This window comes from Entelurus aequoreus, linkage group LG04 (assembly GCF_033978785.1).
Source record: "Entelurus aequoreus isolate RoL-2023_Sb linkage group LG04, RoL_Eaeq_v1.1, whole genome shotgun sequence".
NCBI classification, from domain to species: domain Eukaryota; kingdom Metazoa; phylum Chordata; class Actinopteri; order Syngnathiformes; family Syngnathidae; genus Entelurus; species Entelurus aequoreus.
In genome coordinates, this window is record NC_084734.1 from 50,797,667 (window position 1) to 50,815,265 (window position 17,599).

At 40.7% G+C, this 17,599-nt stretch overlaps 1 protein-coding gene across 2 annotated transcripts; it reads right to left on the reverse strand.

Moving 5' to 3' along the window:
• Positions 1-1,106: 1,106 nt before the first annotated feature.
• dicp2.2 (diverse immunoglobulin domain-containing protein 2.2) lies at positions 1,107-15,667 on the reverse strand. Of its 2 annotated transcripts, none has more exons than XM_062045151.1 (7): positions 15,051-15,667; positions 14,734-14,979; positions 10,378-10,671; positions 10,261-10,311; positions 10,087-10,188; positions 1,513-1,550; positions 1,107-1,446 (listed from the first exon to the last, which is right to left on the reverse strand). In XM_062045151.1, the coding sequence occupies exons 1-7, from the start codon at positions 15,100-15,102 to the stop codon at positions 1,339-1,341; spliced, it is 891 nt and encodes a 296-aa protein (XP_061901135.1). In that variant the 5' UTR covers positions 15,103-15,667; the 3' UTR covers positions 1,107-1,338. The 2 variants fall into 2 exon arrangements, with proteins under 2 accessions (XP_061901135.1, XP_061901134.1); XM_062045150.1 differs by having other exon boundaries at positions 10,045-10,188.
• Positions 15,668-17,599: the final 1,932 nt, after the last annotated feature.

The following is a 17,599-nucleotide window of genomic DNA, read 5'->3' on the forward strand; positions in this document are numbered from 1 at the left end:
TTTCATTCCCCGTCTTTGCTGTTTGGCTGAGAGAAGTTACATGCATCTCCTGTCTTAGTGTGAGCTATGTTGGTGTCCATTGCCTCTAAAAGTGATTCAATTGTGTGCATTGCCCTGTAAAAGGTCACTTTTTATAGCAAGAATGCATTTAAAAATATAGGATAACACGTTAAAGGGACAAGCGGTAGGAAATGGATGGATGGATGTTAATAAAACATGAACATTAATGAGGGTGTTTGCTCATTTAAGGATTGTTGGTAGAGGTCATTAGAGTTAATCTTGTCATTCCCATCAAAAACAATGTTATAGTAAAAATCAGCATTTGTGATTTAACCTGTTTTTCAACACACACACACAAACACACACACACACGCACACACACGTCTCTTAGGTGTGTAGATGAGCTGCACTGTGAACACTGTAAGAGTGAAAGCATTTAAAATGCAAATGAAAGCAACACCAGAAGCGGCTCCGGCGGTCTTTCGCCTGCTGAGTTGGTGTGTGTAAAAGTGCTGTATGTGTTAAAGCGTGTGTGGCATGCATACACACCGTCATACACACATTTAGTAATCAATATAAGATTGAATTGTTGAACATAATCTAAAATATTATTAATAAAAATAAGTATATTTTTCAATCTGTCCTGTTTAGCCACTCAGGCAAATTATATTATGTAGATGTAGACGCCCATATGTGATGTGGGTGTGTATTTGGGAATGTGTTTGCTAAAGTAAGATTGTATGCATGAGTGTATTTATGTACATATATGTGCATTAATATGTATTTATGAATGTATGTGTGTACAGTGGATGTGAGTGTGAATGTATTTAAGTATGTGCCTATGTATGTATGTGTATATGTATGTGTGTACGTGCGTATGCATGTGTGTATGTGAATATTTAAGTATGTATGTGCGTATGTATGTATGTACAGTATATTTGTCACCCAGTTTGTGCAGGAGCCAAAACACGGCCCGAGCCACCCAAATACTGGTCTGCCTGGACCCCCAAAACATGGCCCACCGCACCACCTGGCAGGCCAGGGGATGACCACGGACAGAGAAACCCGGCCAAGGACAAGGCACGGGAGAAGCAGGAGACAACCAGCCCGCAAGCCAGCGAGAGACCACACCCTACGCGGGCAGAAAGAAAAACGGGACGCAGACACAAATGACAACTGTGAAAATATTGTATATTTGAAAAAAATACAGATGATAACAATATATGATTAAACAGGAAGTGATTGTTTTTGTCCAAACTCCCTAAAAAGGGAAGTTAAACTGAGGTGTTTGAGGTAGACAATATGATAAATGCAATAACCCGTCAAAGTTGTGCAACATTACTGATAACGAATGCAGGCGTACTCGGTGGCGTCGTCCTCGCAGAAAGACACTCTCTCAGCGCTGGCTGGGAGGATAACATCGGCGTAGACGACATCGTCCTCAACCTGAAAAATCTTTATTATCTTTAAACCTTTAAGATGTGAAAATGAATGCGAGCAGGGTCAACTTACATTGTTCGAGGGACAGGAGATGGACGCCTCGGACACGTCTGAAACCAAACATTATCGATATGAAACAATATTTAACAATGTTGATATGAAACTATATCAAACATCATCCATATAAAACAATATCAAACATTGAGATTAAAAAATATCAAATATCATTAACAGGAAATTACACAATGGATATTTCATTTGGAAAAACAACAACACACAAATGTAAATTGTAAATGGTAAATGGTTATACTTGTATAGCGCTTTTCTACCTTTTTTTTTAAGGAACTCAAAGCGCTTTGACACTATTTCCACATTCACCCATTCACACACACATTCACACACTGATGGCGGAAGCTTCCATGCAAGGCGCTAACCAGGACCCATCAGGAGCAAGGGTGAAGTGTCTTGCTCAAGGACACAACGGACGTGACAAGGATGGTAGAAGGTGGGGATTGAACCAGTAACCCTCAGGTTGCTGGCACGGCCACTCTCCCAACTTCGCCACGGCGTCAAATGTGAACTAGCACCATGTTTCCTGTTTGACCAAACTAAAGTGCTATTTATGTAAAATGTAAACATACATTTACTGGGGAAACATCAACAAGACAAAACTAAACATTGCTATAAATTATTACTGTAATAAAATAAATTTAGTTGTCCTTCGTCACAGTATTTGTCTTATTTTATAATATCATGTTTAGGCGATCAATATTCACCAAGAAGGACTTCCGTTTTCTGGGTTAAGGGGTAAACAATTTTAGCAAAGAACACAGCGGCTAATTTTAGCGCTATCTTCACTACAACAATTTACTTAACCAACTTTTGGCAATAACTTTTTAATGTACGTCATCTTCAGCTCATGCCTCACCAATAACCCATCTCCATATTGGTGAGCTTTTAAAGTGAGCAATGTTAAAAGACAAGACGTGACACCAACAGCCACTGTTCGGGCAATGCTAAGTGGAGATTACCTCAGTTGATGCACTTCATCTTCAACATCATCAGCTCCACATGACATTGGTGGGCCTTTGGTGTGAGCGATGTGGAATGACAACACGGGACACGTAATGCTAACAACACGGCTAATAGTCATAGCTGCAACTGTAAAGTTGACCAAGTTTTTGCAGAACAACTTGCATCCGTGATTACAATGCCCAGTTCTAACTTAGAGGAATTACCCAGGATGTAATGTAGGATTTCAACATCGTGGTCGAGTTGTAGTGGCCGGGTGACAACCATAGCAATGACGCTTGATGGATCCTTCGTGCTAAGAGTGAGTACTGTAATCGAGGGCTACAATGATTAATTAACATAATTAATCTATTATCCATCCATCCATTTTCTACCGCTTATTCCCATCGGGGTCGCGGGGGGCGCTGGAGCCTATCTCAGCTACAATCGGGCGGAAGGCGGGGTACACCCTGGACAAGTCGCCACCTCATCACAGGGCCAACACAAACAAAAATTTGATTTACATTTTGTTGATTAGATTAATCGTTTAAATGATGAAATCCAATTCGTATGAAGTGCCCGGAATTGTTAATACGCAGCACAAGAGCGGAGGAGTGTTGGTGCCAGTGGCGTGCCGTCACTAGAGGCAGGAGAGGCACGGCCTCACCTGCCATCATGGAAAGAAAAAAAAAAGGAAAAAGAAAAAAAATAATAATTAAATTGTTATATGTATCCAGTGATTATACTAAAGTTATTTTCCATTTAACTTCACCAGTTTTAGATTATTTTTATTTTCACATTTGCCGTTCAAATACTGAGAAGAGACGGTGTGGTGATCAGCAGCCAGTTGAGGCACGTCACTGATTTGTGCCTCACCATGTATTGTGCGCAATGACTCGGCTAACTGCTGGCCTGCTGTGCAGTGAGACCGTATTGCTATATGAATTATATTATACATTTCCATAGTTTAGTTAGCTGAGGTATATCATGTACAGTGTATTTTGTCAACAACTGTATGTGTGTAACGTATTTATTGTGCTGAGCGATCATAAAACTGGAGGCTCGTCTCATAACCCCGCCTCCTGGTGCCAAGCACCTCCGCCGCAGAATGCGCCGCCCGACGGGAGCGCCACACCAACCAAAGCCCACACCCAAACCCTCCATGTGCAAGACTGAATCCACCCAAAAAAAGTGCAAAAACAATGCTCGCGCTGCGCGCCGGAGGAGCCGTGAACAGGGACACAACATTAGGTACACCTGCAGACTGAAGCGCGGATTTCATATTTCATTCATTCACGACTCTTCCAACACGAACACCACTGCTCCCGCACTTATAAGTAAAGGTAAGACCATAATAACGTTTTTTTTATTAAATGTGCTTTTTTGTGTGCTACAGTTTGTAAGTGTAAAGTCAAAGTTAAAGGCCTACTGAAAGCCACTACTACCGACCACGCAGTCTGATAGTTTATATATCAATGATGAAATCTTAACATTGCAACACATGCCAATACGGCCGGGTTAACTTATAAAGTGACATTTTAAAATTCCCGGGAAATATCCGGCTGAAACATCGCGGTATGATGACGTATGCGCGTGACGAAGTCCGAGTAACGGAAGTTATGGTACCCCGTAGAATCCTATACAAAAAGCTCTGTTTTCATTTCATAATTCCACAGTATTCTGGACATCTTTTGCAATTTTTTTAATGAACAATGAAGGCTGCAAAGAAGACAGTTGTAGGTGGGATCAGTGTATTAGCAGTGGACTACAGCAACACAACCAGGAGGACTTTGTTGGAGCGCTAGCCGCGCTAGCCGCGCTAGCTGCCGACTTCACCTTGACTTCCTACGTCTCCGGGCCGCCAAACACATCGGGTGAAGTCCTTCGTCCTTCTGCCGATCGCTGGAACGCAGGTGAGCACGGGTGTTGATGAGCAGATGAGGGCCGGCTGGCGTAGGTGGAGAGCTAATGTTTTTAGCATAGCTCTGTGCGGTCAGGTTGCTAAGTTAGCACAGCATTGTTAACCTTCGCCAGCCTGGAAAGCATTAACCGTGTATTTACATGTCCACGGTTTAATAGTATTGTTGATTTTCTATCTATACTTCCCGTCAGGGGTTTATTTCTTTTGTTTCTATATGCAGTTAAAGCAAGATGCTATCACGTTAGCTCGTAGCTAAAGCATTTCGCCGATGTATTGTCGTGGAGATAAAAGGCACTGAATGTCCATTTCGCGTTCTCGACTCTCATTTTCAAGAGGATATAGTATCCGAGGTGGTTTAAAATACAAATCTGTGATCTACAATAGAAAAAGGAGAGTGTGGAATCCAATGAGCCAGCTTGTACCTAAGTTACGGTCAGAGCGAAAAAAGATACGTCCATCGGTGCCTCTCAAGTCATTCACTGTAACGTTCCTCATCTACGAATCTTTCATCCTCGCTCAAATTAATGGGGTAATAATCACTTTCTCGGTCCGAATCTCTCTCGCTCCATTGTAAACAACGGGGAATTGTGAGGAATCCTAGCTCCTGTGACGTCACGCTACTTCCGGTACAGGCAAGGCTTTTTTTTAATCAGTGAGCAAAAGTTGCGAACTTTATCGTCGATTTTCTCTACTAAATCCTTTCAGCAAAAATATGGCAATATCGCGAAATGATCAAGTATGACACATAGAATGGATCTGCTATTCCCGTTTAAATAAAAAAAATCATTTCAGTAGGCCTTTAAGTATACCAATGATCGGGGGCGCCGAAAAGGGGGCGTAAAGGAGACGGATTCTAGGGGCCCATGATGGAGGGGGGCCCAGAGAGGCCCCTAATGATGATGAAATTATAATACAGAAAAAAATAATGACACTAAGTTATTAACTAACATATAATCATACATTTTTTATTTTCCATGTCCTGGTAACAATACCTTTATTTGTTTTGGAAGCATCAACACATGCACGGCCCTCCCTTCCCCCCCTCTATTTACGTAAAATGGTTCAGTCCGACTGGATCAGCTGCAGGTAGAGCACCGGCGATTTGTCCCAGACAGACAGCGCCACAGCGGGCAAAGCGGAGTAGACAGCAGTATACCTCAAAAATCAGGCAGCCAAAAAAGAAAGGAAAATAAAATAAGAGAGGAGAAGGAGTTGAAGGGTCGACAATATGTCACAATATTTCCAAAAAAAAGGTGGGTTTGTTAGTTGTGGTGGAAATTTATGCATATTAACTTTGTCCCTGTCTGTGGTAATAAGCTAGCATCACCTTTCTCACCCTGTTAGCTCAAGAAAACTCTGGATTTTTACATTTTACTGCTATATTAGTTAAATAATCAATCCAGCCAAACATTTATCAAGCTGTTCTTATTCAATAATAGTTGATCTCCCCTCTGTCAAAATGATGCCTCATTCTGAACAGAGTCAAGTGCACCAGCAGCAGCAGCAGCTGTCTGTCAGCCCCCAAATCCCCCTGCCCCTGAATCAGCCCCAGTGCCCCCACACGAGGAAGGAGGTGAGCAGCTGTGTGTGTTGAAATAATAATAATATAATTCAAAATATAATACATTTTACTACAGTCTCAAGAATCAATGGTGCAGCAAATTAATGATTCAAAATGAATTCCATTGTATTCAGAGTGCTCAGTTCTTCCCCTACTGTACATGTCAACTGTGATGCTGTTGTTCTTTCAAAAATATGGTAATGATAGTCAAAAATACCATTAAAATGCATAATTGTATGTAAAATAGCATCAAAAAATGTTTCCGCTATGTTGGGGGCCCTGTAAAGATTATTTTCATGAGGCCCAAAATCCCTAGCGGCACCCCTGCCAATGATTGTCACACACACACTAGGTGTGGTGAAATTTGTCCTCTGCATTTGACCCATCCCCTTGATCACCCCCTGGGAGGTGAGGGGAGCAGTGGGCAGCAGCGGCGCCGTGCCTGGGAATAATTTTTGGTGATTTAACCCCCAATTCCAACCCTTGATGCTGAGTGCCAAGCAAGGAAGAATGCTGGTATGAGCTTTTAAACATAACCCGTTAACTGCTGCCAATCAAATGGTGAATAAGATACTCTTTAGGGTTCATATGTTTGTAAATGTGACTGTGATGAAGTCAGTGCCTCACCTGACATGAACCTCACCGCACGCCACTGGTTGGTGCCATGATCCATGTGGAAGAAAACAGCAAAAATGTATATCTATTTATATTTTTATTAATGCATGCATGTTAAAAGTGCCATTTCAATGTTGAAGATTGGCATTATTTAGAGAAAAATAATAAAAGTTATGGAAGTGGGGTGAATTGTTGTTTATTTCAAGTATTTTCCCTAAATTATGCTTTGAAGCTATAAAGTGTGTTTTACCCGATTACTCGGTTAATTAAACACATTCATTCATACTTTACTCGATTATTAAAATAATAGATAGCTGAAGCCCTACTGTAAACTACAGTAGAACACACTGAAGACTACTACATTGGGTGAAAGGAGTGTAAAGGTTATATGGTTGTTATTTCATGTTGGGTTTTTTTTGTTTTTTTTGTCCTGTCCAGCTTCTCAGGCAAATCATATAGTAGATGTAGATGCCCATATCGGCTGTTCAGATTTACTTTACAAAAGAGAAGTGTACGATACTTCTCTTGTTGCCTTATTTGTATTTGACTTTATTAAATGTATTTATATTATCATTTGGTGCAGCCGGGCCGGAGCAGGAGGGGATAGAAAGAGAAAAAAAGGAACACAGAGGGGGGAATTGTGGGGACAAGAGGGGGATTAGACAGAGATACAAAAACATTATTTCATGTTATTTCATGTTAAAAGGGCTCTAAATATATTAAATATTCATACTAGGGATGTAACGGTATTACATCTTAGGATACGATAGAATCACGGTATTAAGGCCACGGTAAAACCATGTAAAATGAAGTGGCAGGAGTGTTTAGGATAAACGTGCTTACTGTATTTGAACACAAATATAATGTTCAAATGTTTTAGTCATATTTTGTACGAAAAAAATGTATTTCTAAGTGCAAATAATTGTGCAGGAACATCCATTTTTTCAAGCAAATATTTAAACTTACAGTTGATGTCTTTAAATAAACATGGTAATTATCCAGTGTAAAAAGTCTAAGTCAATAATGTTCACTTTAGTGTCTTTTAACTTTTGCATTAAAAGAAGCAGTGTCCTCTTTTTTTTTTCTGTGGTCATGTTTTATATCAGTCTGGAAAATGTTGTTTCTCAGAAAAGTGAACAAACAATATAACTTTAATAATGTAAATACCTCACAAACTGATGTTTGGCTTTGCTGGCTTCAAATATCCTTTTAGTGTGGCGCCTTGTCCAGCCCTGCTTTCCGCCCGAGTGCAGCTGGAATAGGCTCCCACGTTGAGCTTTTTTTGGGGTGATTTCCCATTTTGTGCTGTGACGAGACCGGCTGGCTTTGTTTCGCCTTGGAAACGCTCAAAACAGAAGTGGCGCGCTTCGCTTTGCAGAGCACAGACTTTCTTACCTCTGCCAAAAATGTTATGTTTCAGTCTGAGCTTGTTTTTCTGTTTGTTTGCAAAATAACTCAAGCAGTTATGGACAGATTTAATGTCCAAAAAACAATTCCTTTTATCTGCGACAAGTACCAACACACTTCACTTCCTGCTTACAACGTTCCACTAGATTTTGGCAGAAGTAGTTTATTTAAAGACGCGGCTATCGCTAAAACGCCAGAAAAAAACACACTCACCAAGTTTTCGTTTGATACCGTCAAATGTCACTGTACTATTGAGAAGACTTTAAAACCGAAATACCGCGGTATTTACAATACCGTTACATCCTAATGCAGGGGTGGGCAATTCATTTTTACTGGGGGCCGCATGAGCAACCCGAGTACTGCTGGAGGGCCACATCGACAATATTTCATCTAAATTTTGCTCAATATTGTTTTTGATACATACCTTAAGATATATAATAATAATAATAATGATAATAATACTTTCATTTAACCTAACTTAACTTTATACCAAAAGCACTGCTTTGGAAATCATTTGTACCCCTTTCAGAGATCACATTTAGTTCCCCTTAAACATCCTCATGTTGCACAATGAAATGTAAGCATAGAATAAGGTGTGCATTCCTGTAACTTTCTCTAGTAACAGCATTCCATGATTAATATAAATAAATTAACATTAATAGTCCTGAGTAGTCGTGAGTTCAATCCCGGCCTCGGGATCTTTCTGTGTGGAGTTTGCATGTTCTCCCTGTGACTGCGTGGGTTCCCTCCGGGTACTCCGGCTTCCTCCCACCTCCAAAGACATGCACCTGGGGATAGGTTGATTGGCAACACTAAATTGGCCCTAGTGTGTGAATGTGAGTGTGAGTGTTGTCTGTCTATCTGTGTTGGCCCTGCGAGGAGGTGGCGACTTGTCCAGGGTGTACCCCGCCTTCCGCCCGAGTGTAGCTGAGATAGGCTCCAGCGCCCCCGCGACCCCGAAAGGAATAAGTGGTAGAAAATGGATGGATGGAATAAATGACAGTAAAATAAGCACACATATGACTGAGGAGTCATAGTGTAACTTTGTGTGGTGTTTGAGTTGTCCGACTTTTTGTGTGGCCATAAACGCACCAGTGGTTTAGTGGTATGCGTGTTGGTGACAGATGACAAGTTGGTTTTGGCCTGGTTTGTACGGCAGAAAATGACTAGTTTTTCGAGATAAGAGTGTTTTACTCATGTTTTTGGTGTGGTTATGGCCGAATATAAACAGTTTTGCTCAATAAAGTGATCGATATAATTCCTGGCCTCGAAGCATCTCGATAGACGTTACAATAATTGAACAGTGTTCAATTGAACGGTGTTGACAAACACCGTTAGAGCCGCTTGTTGTCACTGTCACTCAGAGTTGCATTGCAAAATTACACAGAATAAATGTGTTTATTTTGTTTAGAATTCAGATGAGATTTGATTTGGTGCTCGGCATATATTTGCTGTGCGCAGAGGACGCTTGAGCAGTGCGCAATTCCGCAGGCGCGCACCTTAGAGGGAACGTTGCTTGGCAGTCCATGTGTTGTTGAAAACACGGCATTCGTGATCAACTTTTGTCTTTTTAGCGTCTCGGGAGTAACCGTGCATCACTTGTCGCTGTGCACCTTCACTCACAGGTTACACACGGACATACGCCGAGAAATAACACTTTTCAAAACGAAAGCAGCACAGTTGTATTGCGCGCACGACATAGATGTTTTTTCAACTTTATTTTGTAATTTGTGATTGCAGCTGTTCACATTCACTCACAGTCACGCATGCGCATATGTCCACAAGGAAGTAATACAAATAACGCTTTTCAAAACAAAAGCAGCACCGTTGTATTGCACACTCGACACAGATACTTTTTGAAATGTATTTTGTAATTTATGATTGGCCTCACGCGGGCCGGACAGGGACGTACAAAGGGCCGTCTGTGGCCCGCGGGCCGCAGAATGCCCAGGTCTGTCCTAATGCATACAAATATTACATTTATTTATATTATTCCTACTTCTCAGAAATGTGGTCAGGCCTGGAACTAATTAGCAGCGATTAACGAGGGACGACAGTAAAAACAACAAAGACTTTGATTGACATTTACCAATATGTTGAATGTTGTGCTTTTTTCCTGTTTGTGACTTACGGGCCATCCTTCTCCGCCTCACCACAAACACGGCGGCCAAGGTGGTCAACGTCGCGGAGGCCAGCACCCCCACGACCACGCTGACTTGGTAGTGGCGGGAATCTGAAAATGGCCACCGCTTTAGAAGCTAGCATGTATTTGTTTTAAAATAAAAGATGGGACTTTAAAATGTACCCTGAGGTTCTCCTTCCACGTTGAAGCCTCCTCTTCCCTTCCCTCTGGTAGCTGCACAGGAAGCAAACGATCACGTAACAAACACGACAAGACATCCACAAGGTGATGCGATCAGACCTGTTAGTTGGACTCGCAGCTCCTCTGAAATCCAAAAACTGTCTCCCACCTCGGCCCTGCAACTGAACGTCTCCCTGCCAGGACCTTGCAAGGTGACAGTCAACGTGACGTGACAGCTCGATTTATATCGTATGCCATGCCGAGAGTCGTCCTGGAGCTCCACGCCAGCCTGGTCCACCCACGCCAAGCGCACCTCCTTTTGACGCAGGTCGCAAAAACCGCGCTTCAAGAAGGACAGCAGGACGCACTGGAAAGATGCCATTTTGCCTGGAACCAAGTTCACTGCTGGAGCGTCTAAAAAAAAGACAACACTTTTTCTTTGGGGCTGCCCAAACAACCGAGAAGTTGGTCAACTTTGACAGCCAACTTAAACCGCAAGATGACAAGAAAGACTAGAAAAGACGCTGGTTTGCACATTTTAATTAACCCTTCACGAGGATTATGTGTATTCTTCATCTAAACAGGAAGATTTGAACATCCCATCAGTCGTCATCCCAGTGAGAGCAGACATTGTACAATATGGCCTGATCTACTAAGATCCAAATACCTCATGCTAAACAGCGTGTGCACTCCATAAAATAGCGTGTACTATTAGTAAGCATGTTGTGTGCAACACTGCGTGTGCAATTAAAAAGTGGTGCAGACGGCCTTATTTAAATGAGGATTTTGCTTGTACTTTTGAGTGGGCATCACCATGGAGACAATCAATCATTTACTGCACATTCAGATTACCAAACTCCTACTGGTAGCGTTTTACTGTTTACCAACTTATTTTAGAAGCAGTCATGTATCTAAATTAAAACTTTTTTTTATTTTATTTTTTTACTGCTGAAGGTGCATGGGAGGGAGACTGCACTACTGTGCTCTATAGTACTGCAAGATTAATCAGAATCAGAAATACTTTATTAATCTCCAAGGGGAAATTAAGATTTTCAGCACAATCCCATTCAAGATCAGACAAACATTACAGGGAGACAGAACAGGATCTGCCAACTTCCGGCGCCCCTTACAAAAAAAGGTGAGAAACGGGTAAACGCTGGGGAGGTGGGGTGTGGGGGTTGAGAAGAAAAAAAAAATTCAGTCTAGGCCTGGGACCCTGGAAAGGTGGTTCAGACTGAGACAAAAAAAACCTCATAGCCATAGCACACATAAGCATATGTGTAGGAGGGAAACCTCAAACATCAAAGAAAACAAAGGACATTAAAGACATTAAAAGAGCAGAGCTGATGCAACCAGCCATTTCTACATACAGCTACAAATATAAACAACAACAAAAATTATATAAAAAACATATACACTGTGGTGGCCTCTGCGGTGTTCCACGCAGTCGCTTGCTGGGGTGGGGGGTAGCATGGCCAGAGACAGGAGCAGACCCAACAAAGCAACCAAGAGAGCCGACTGCGCCCTCGGTCGCCCACTAACTCTCGGCCCGTGTCCAGTCCGCATGGATGAGCGTGTATGCGTCCAAGGAGACTTAGGTGTCCGATACCTGCTCATAATCGAAATTGAATCGACATCGAGGTTTTAATTAGTGCAGTAAATAATGGCCAAAGGCAGAAATGTTGAGTCACGTGTTTGTTCTTTTATCGCTTCAAACAGAAAGAAAGACGCCTGACTCTGTGCATCGCTCTTATCACCTGAGCGTGTTTATTTAACAGTGGAATTAACTGAACAGAGTGACCCCTCTTTTCAGTCATTAGCGGTCTTTGTCTCGGCGGGGCTAGAACGGGGCGGCACCGCCAATACACACACAGTACTAAGAGCCTCGCGAACCGCCAGTGTGAAGTGCCGCAAAGTTGCACAAATTAGGAGGAAAAAAATAGGATAATAAAGCCAAATGTCCCGTTGTGGGACTATATCAGCTTTAAATCAGCTGGGAAATATGAGCCCATCAACACAGACGATCGAGCAAAAATGCCGTCGTGATCACGTGATAGTAATAAACGAAAGGTAACTTCCGACCTAATTTTTTCAACTGGGGACAAAAATATACTTCAGGATGTCCATTATCTGTTAAGGGGAACATTTGTGTTTACTGAAATGAGTCCATTATATATTTTGTTGATTTATTTGGGATACCAAAGTTATTTACTTTGCAATTACAGTTCAATGGTAAACAAGTTTAGAGTATTATTATTATTATTATATATTATGACTGCACTATATTATGAACACTGAATAGTTTGTATCTAATGTTTTTTCAGTTAAAGAGCATGATGTGGACAAAAGGTCTAAGTCTATCTGCATAAAGCCAAATATTTTTGAAAGAAAATTATTGCATAATGTTCTCATGTGTGGCACCTTGAGACAAGCATATGCTGATTGACAGTTTAAAAGTAACATGCCTTCTTTCAGTCTTTATTTTTGCAGTTTTATGCATTTTTGTGTATAAAATATAGAAATCGCAAATCGGATCGCAATCGCAATTTTGGAGAGAAAAATCACAATTAGATTTTTTCTCTAAATCGTGCAGCCCTAGTGCTCAAGGTGCAAAAAATGTATACTTGAAGACATTTTTGTCATATAGGATATATGTTAATAATATATATAGTATGTGGAAAAACCAACATCATTAAATAATACAATTTAAAATTATATTATATGACACCAAAATGCATGAATTTAATTAGTTTTAATCAGCCCCTTAAGTCAACCAGCAGCTATGAGATTATAAAAAGGATGTTGCTGAATACTGTAGGCGATGTGTAACATTTTTTTTGTTTCTGACCGTCCAAATATGTTGAAACGTACACGTATAGGATAAAGGATTCTATGTCCATCGTCTGTCATTGCAACGCAAAGCACTGATCTTGCAACCGTGTGCAGAACTGTCAGTTTGCATGTCCTTTTGACACATGCAAGATAAAACACTATACAGTGCTTGCAAAACGGTGATGAGTGTTAATAAATCACATTGAGCATGATAAATAATTATATTTGCATCTTCTCCTCCTAGTACTGTGGTCATTTTAACGATCAGCACATATTTTGCATATTAATGCTAAATGGATTGCACGATTCTGCTCACTTAACAGACCGCAATCTACGGTGCACATGTTTAGTAGATCAGCTTTGTGTGTCCTATCAAGTTTTCACATGTTTAAGTACACGCAAAACATAAGAAAATCAAGCCTTAAGTGTTTGTTTTATTATGTTTCTTGGATCTCATGAAGTCTGCATGAAATGTTGTTGTTGTAGGAAGAAGCAAACGTCTATAAAATACTGTAAATGCGTCGATGTATGCTTAAAATGAGCAAAATATGTGAATATTACATGTTGTAATGCAGTGGTCTCCAACCACCGGGCCGTGGCCCGGTACTTGTACAAAAGTTTCATGTGGACTTTTTTTCCCTTTGTACCTTTTTAATTGATTATTTTCTTGCAAAAAAAAAAAAAGTTTTCTCCCGATGTCATGCTGTTATGCTTGTTAAAGGTTCATTCAGTAAAAAGTTGCTTTTTATTTATAATTTAAAAAATTCAATTCACTTTGCCCAATATTACAATAGTACATTACAACTAAGCTTTTGGTCTCCCAATTTTGTAGAAAGTACATACTTGCCAACCTTGAGACCTCCGAATTCGGGAGATGTGGGCGGGGTTGTGGGTGGGGGTGGGGGGGGGGGGGGTGGGGGTGGTTCAGGTGGGTGGGGGTGGGGGGTGGGGGTTGGGGGGAGCGGGTGTGTATATATTTTCTAGTATATATATGTATATATATATATAAATATAAATAATTCGTTCATAAATGAGTATTTTCGTTCGGCCACCGTGTTCAATGGAGAAGACTGATCTACAAAATGTGAAAGCAGCATACCCCTTCTCCTTCGAGCTGTCTTGGATGAACTGAAATTAGTTTTTCCAATCACTTTGGAGATTGCAAGCGTACTTCTTATTCTTACTCGTCGTCGCCATGTCTCTTCTTCGTTCTTTTGCTTAGTCTCTGTTATGTTTTTGGACATTACTACTTGCCGTAGTTTTGAAGCAATGCATGATGGGAATCCGGATGTTGTGTGTCAGTGTATTAACGTGTCGGCTGGAATAAACACACGCTGAGAAATAGCTCCATGCCTGCCTACTTTATGGGTTATAGATAAACCTATGGATAACGGACACATATAATAGTCTCCTCTTCAGGTGAGAGAGGACGCTAAAGGCAGCGCCTTTAAGGCACGCCCCCAATTTTGTTGTCCGGGTGGAAATCGGGAGAAATTCGGGAGAATGGTTGCCCAGGGAGATTTTCGGGAGGGGCACTAAAATTCGGGAGTCTCCCGAGCTAATCGGGAGGGTTGGCAAGTATGAGAAAGTATCAAGTATCAAGTGAAAGTATCAAGTCTCCTACTTTTTACTCTGTTTACTCACCCTTTTGGGCGGTGAAGTCATCAACTGCTTGCTTGCAATAATGTTTGTCATCGTCTTCTGTTAGATGTTGGACATGAACCGTGCACTCTGTGTCCTCCTTGCTCTGTGCTGCCTCCTTGATCGCTCCATTACTAATTATGACAATGTTTTCTCTAGTTGTTCTTATCCTAAAGCTCCATATGTTATAGCAGACCAAATCATGACAGGGGAAGGCGATGTCGAAACCTTGAGCATCAGCGTTGGGGCCTGCAAGCAAGGCAGGAAGACAAAAAGGTGAGGACAAAGCTTTGATACAATGAAAGTTGGAGTCATCTTACCCGTAATGATGAGAGGAAGCAGCAAGAGATCCATTACAACGAGCTGCAGCATTTTTTACGTGCAAATGACTTGACTTTTGTCAACTGTCCTTATGCAGCTGTGTGGCAACACTTCACATCTGAGCCAACATCCTCTTTGCTGCAATTGTTCTCACTGTGCAGTCATTAACGTCAAAACGGTCACTATGTCATGTGACTCAAGACATCAACCCATACTTGCCAACCCTCCCGTTTTTACCGGGAGACTCCCGGTATTCAGCGCCTCTCCCGATAACCTCCCGGCAGAAATTTTCTCCCGACAAACTCCCGGTATTCAGCCGTAGCTGAAGGCCACGCCCCCTCCAGCTCAATGCGGACCTGAGTGGGGACAGCCTGTTCTCACGTCCGCTTTCCCACAATATAAACAGCTTGCCTGCCCAATGATGTCATAACTGTAGAATGATCGAGGGCGAGTTCTTGGTTTCTTATGTGGGTTTATTGTTAGGCAGTTTCATTAACGTCCTCCCAGCGCGGTAACAACACACAACAACAGCAGTCACGTTTAGTCTACCGTAAAGCAGTTCGTCTGCCGTAAACAGCAATGTTGTGACACTCTTAAACAGGACAATACTGCCATCTACTGGATAGCCTCCAGAACACTGAAATTCAAGTATTTATTTTATTTATATGTATAATAAAATAAAATAAAAAAAATATATATATATATATAGCTAAAATTCACTGAAAGCCAAGTATTTCATACATATATATATATATATGAAATACTTGAGTTGGTGAATTCTAGCTTAAATATATTCCCCTCTTAACCACGCCCCCCGCCCCACCCCCGACTACGCCCCCACCCCCATCCCCCACCTCCCGGTATCGGAGGTCTCAAGGTTGGCAAGTATGCATCAACCTGTCAATATCACTTTTAAGAATGATTCCATGAAAAGGAGATTTATAATCGATCCTACTCGTTTCCCTCGGGTCCAATTTGATTCCATTGTCTCCCATTTTTTGATACTTTAGTCCTGATTTATAATTCCATTCCCATAAATACTTGATACATTGTATTCCTTCAAAATGCAAAGATACGTATTTTGGAAAATACTGCATTTTTTTAAAATTACCGTTTAAATACATCCTTTGATGACAAAATGGGCATAACAATTTCAAAATGTTAAACTACTGTTAGGTCTGAAAATTATATTAGAATTAAAGATTAAACAATACATGACACTTTTTTTATGGCCAGTTTTGGGAACAAAGGGTAAAAAGTGCCACATCTTTTTGAAGCGGTCAAGCAGACTTTGTGTAACATTTTGACGTAATCATATTTCCTAAAAATGTATAAGATTGTGGCCAGACAATTATCATTAAAATGTGAATGAGGTCAAAAGTATGGTAAGAAAAAATGTCTTGCTCCTCTGTATTTGCACTGTCCCCTGGTGGCCATATATGATATTGCATGTTCACATTGAAAGGCAGTGAGGTTGCCTCCTGCTGGTCATTTTAGGATATACAGGTGTCCAATGTTTTTTCCATTGAGGGCCGCACAGTGAAAAATCAAAGCATGCGGGGGCCATTTTGATATTTATCATTTTCAAATCCTCTCTCTATACATATCCATCCATCCATCCATTTGCTACCACTTGTCCCTTTCGGGGTCGCGGGGGGTGCTGGAGCCTATCTCAGTTGCATATATATGTATGTATATATTGATTTAACCTTTAGGCCTCCCTACATGCCCTTTTCTGTCAAAACCCAGTTTTTTATGGCAAAACAGAAAAATGCAATATTTTCCAAAAACTATTCAGTGGAATATTTGATTAATAATTATTGATTCTTAATTGGAGCTTTAAAAAAAGAAAAATACCACTAAAATGATTGGGGATCGGAAAGGGCCTCACTCATAAGGGTTAAAAATAAGCCCTAAGTTGTTTTTTCCTTTCAACACTTAAGCGTCGAGCTCAAATTCAGATCTATTCTGTCGATTCTAAGTTTTTATGACTTTTTTGTGTTTTTTATATTTGTTTCATGCCATTTATGTCAAACACACAAAATATGCAATGTTTCCCCCCAAATGAATATTTCAAAGTGAATTTTTGTATGTAAAGTAATTGAAGCCTTAATTAGATTAGCAATTCGTGACATTTTGATTCATTTATTTTTTGAGGACTGAGTTTAAAAAAAAAAAACAGCCTACATCGCAGTTTTGTGTTATTAGATTTAACATTGCTACTTTTCTCATTACATTTCATGTTTGCTCATTTAGTCTACATTTTAAAATATTTCTAAAAAATATATTTTTAAATAGTATTCTTAGAATGTGCTGCGGGACATTCACAAATTAGCTGCAGGCTGCAAATGGCCCCCAGGCCACACTTTGGACACCCCAGATTTAGACTGTCAATGAACAACAGACTATTTGGAAGTCTATAGTTGCGTCCCCTTGTGGCTAGTAGAAGTAATGCGGCTATCACAGGGGGTTTAAAAATTACAATTTTAGAACATCAATGGAGACAATTACAAACGTTGTTTATTTTGTAATTTTAGAAGTGGGTGAA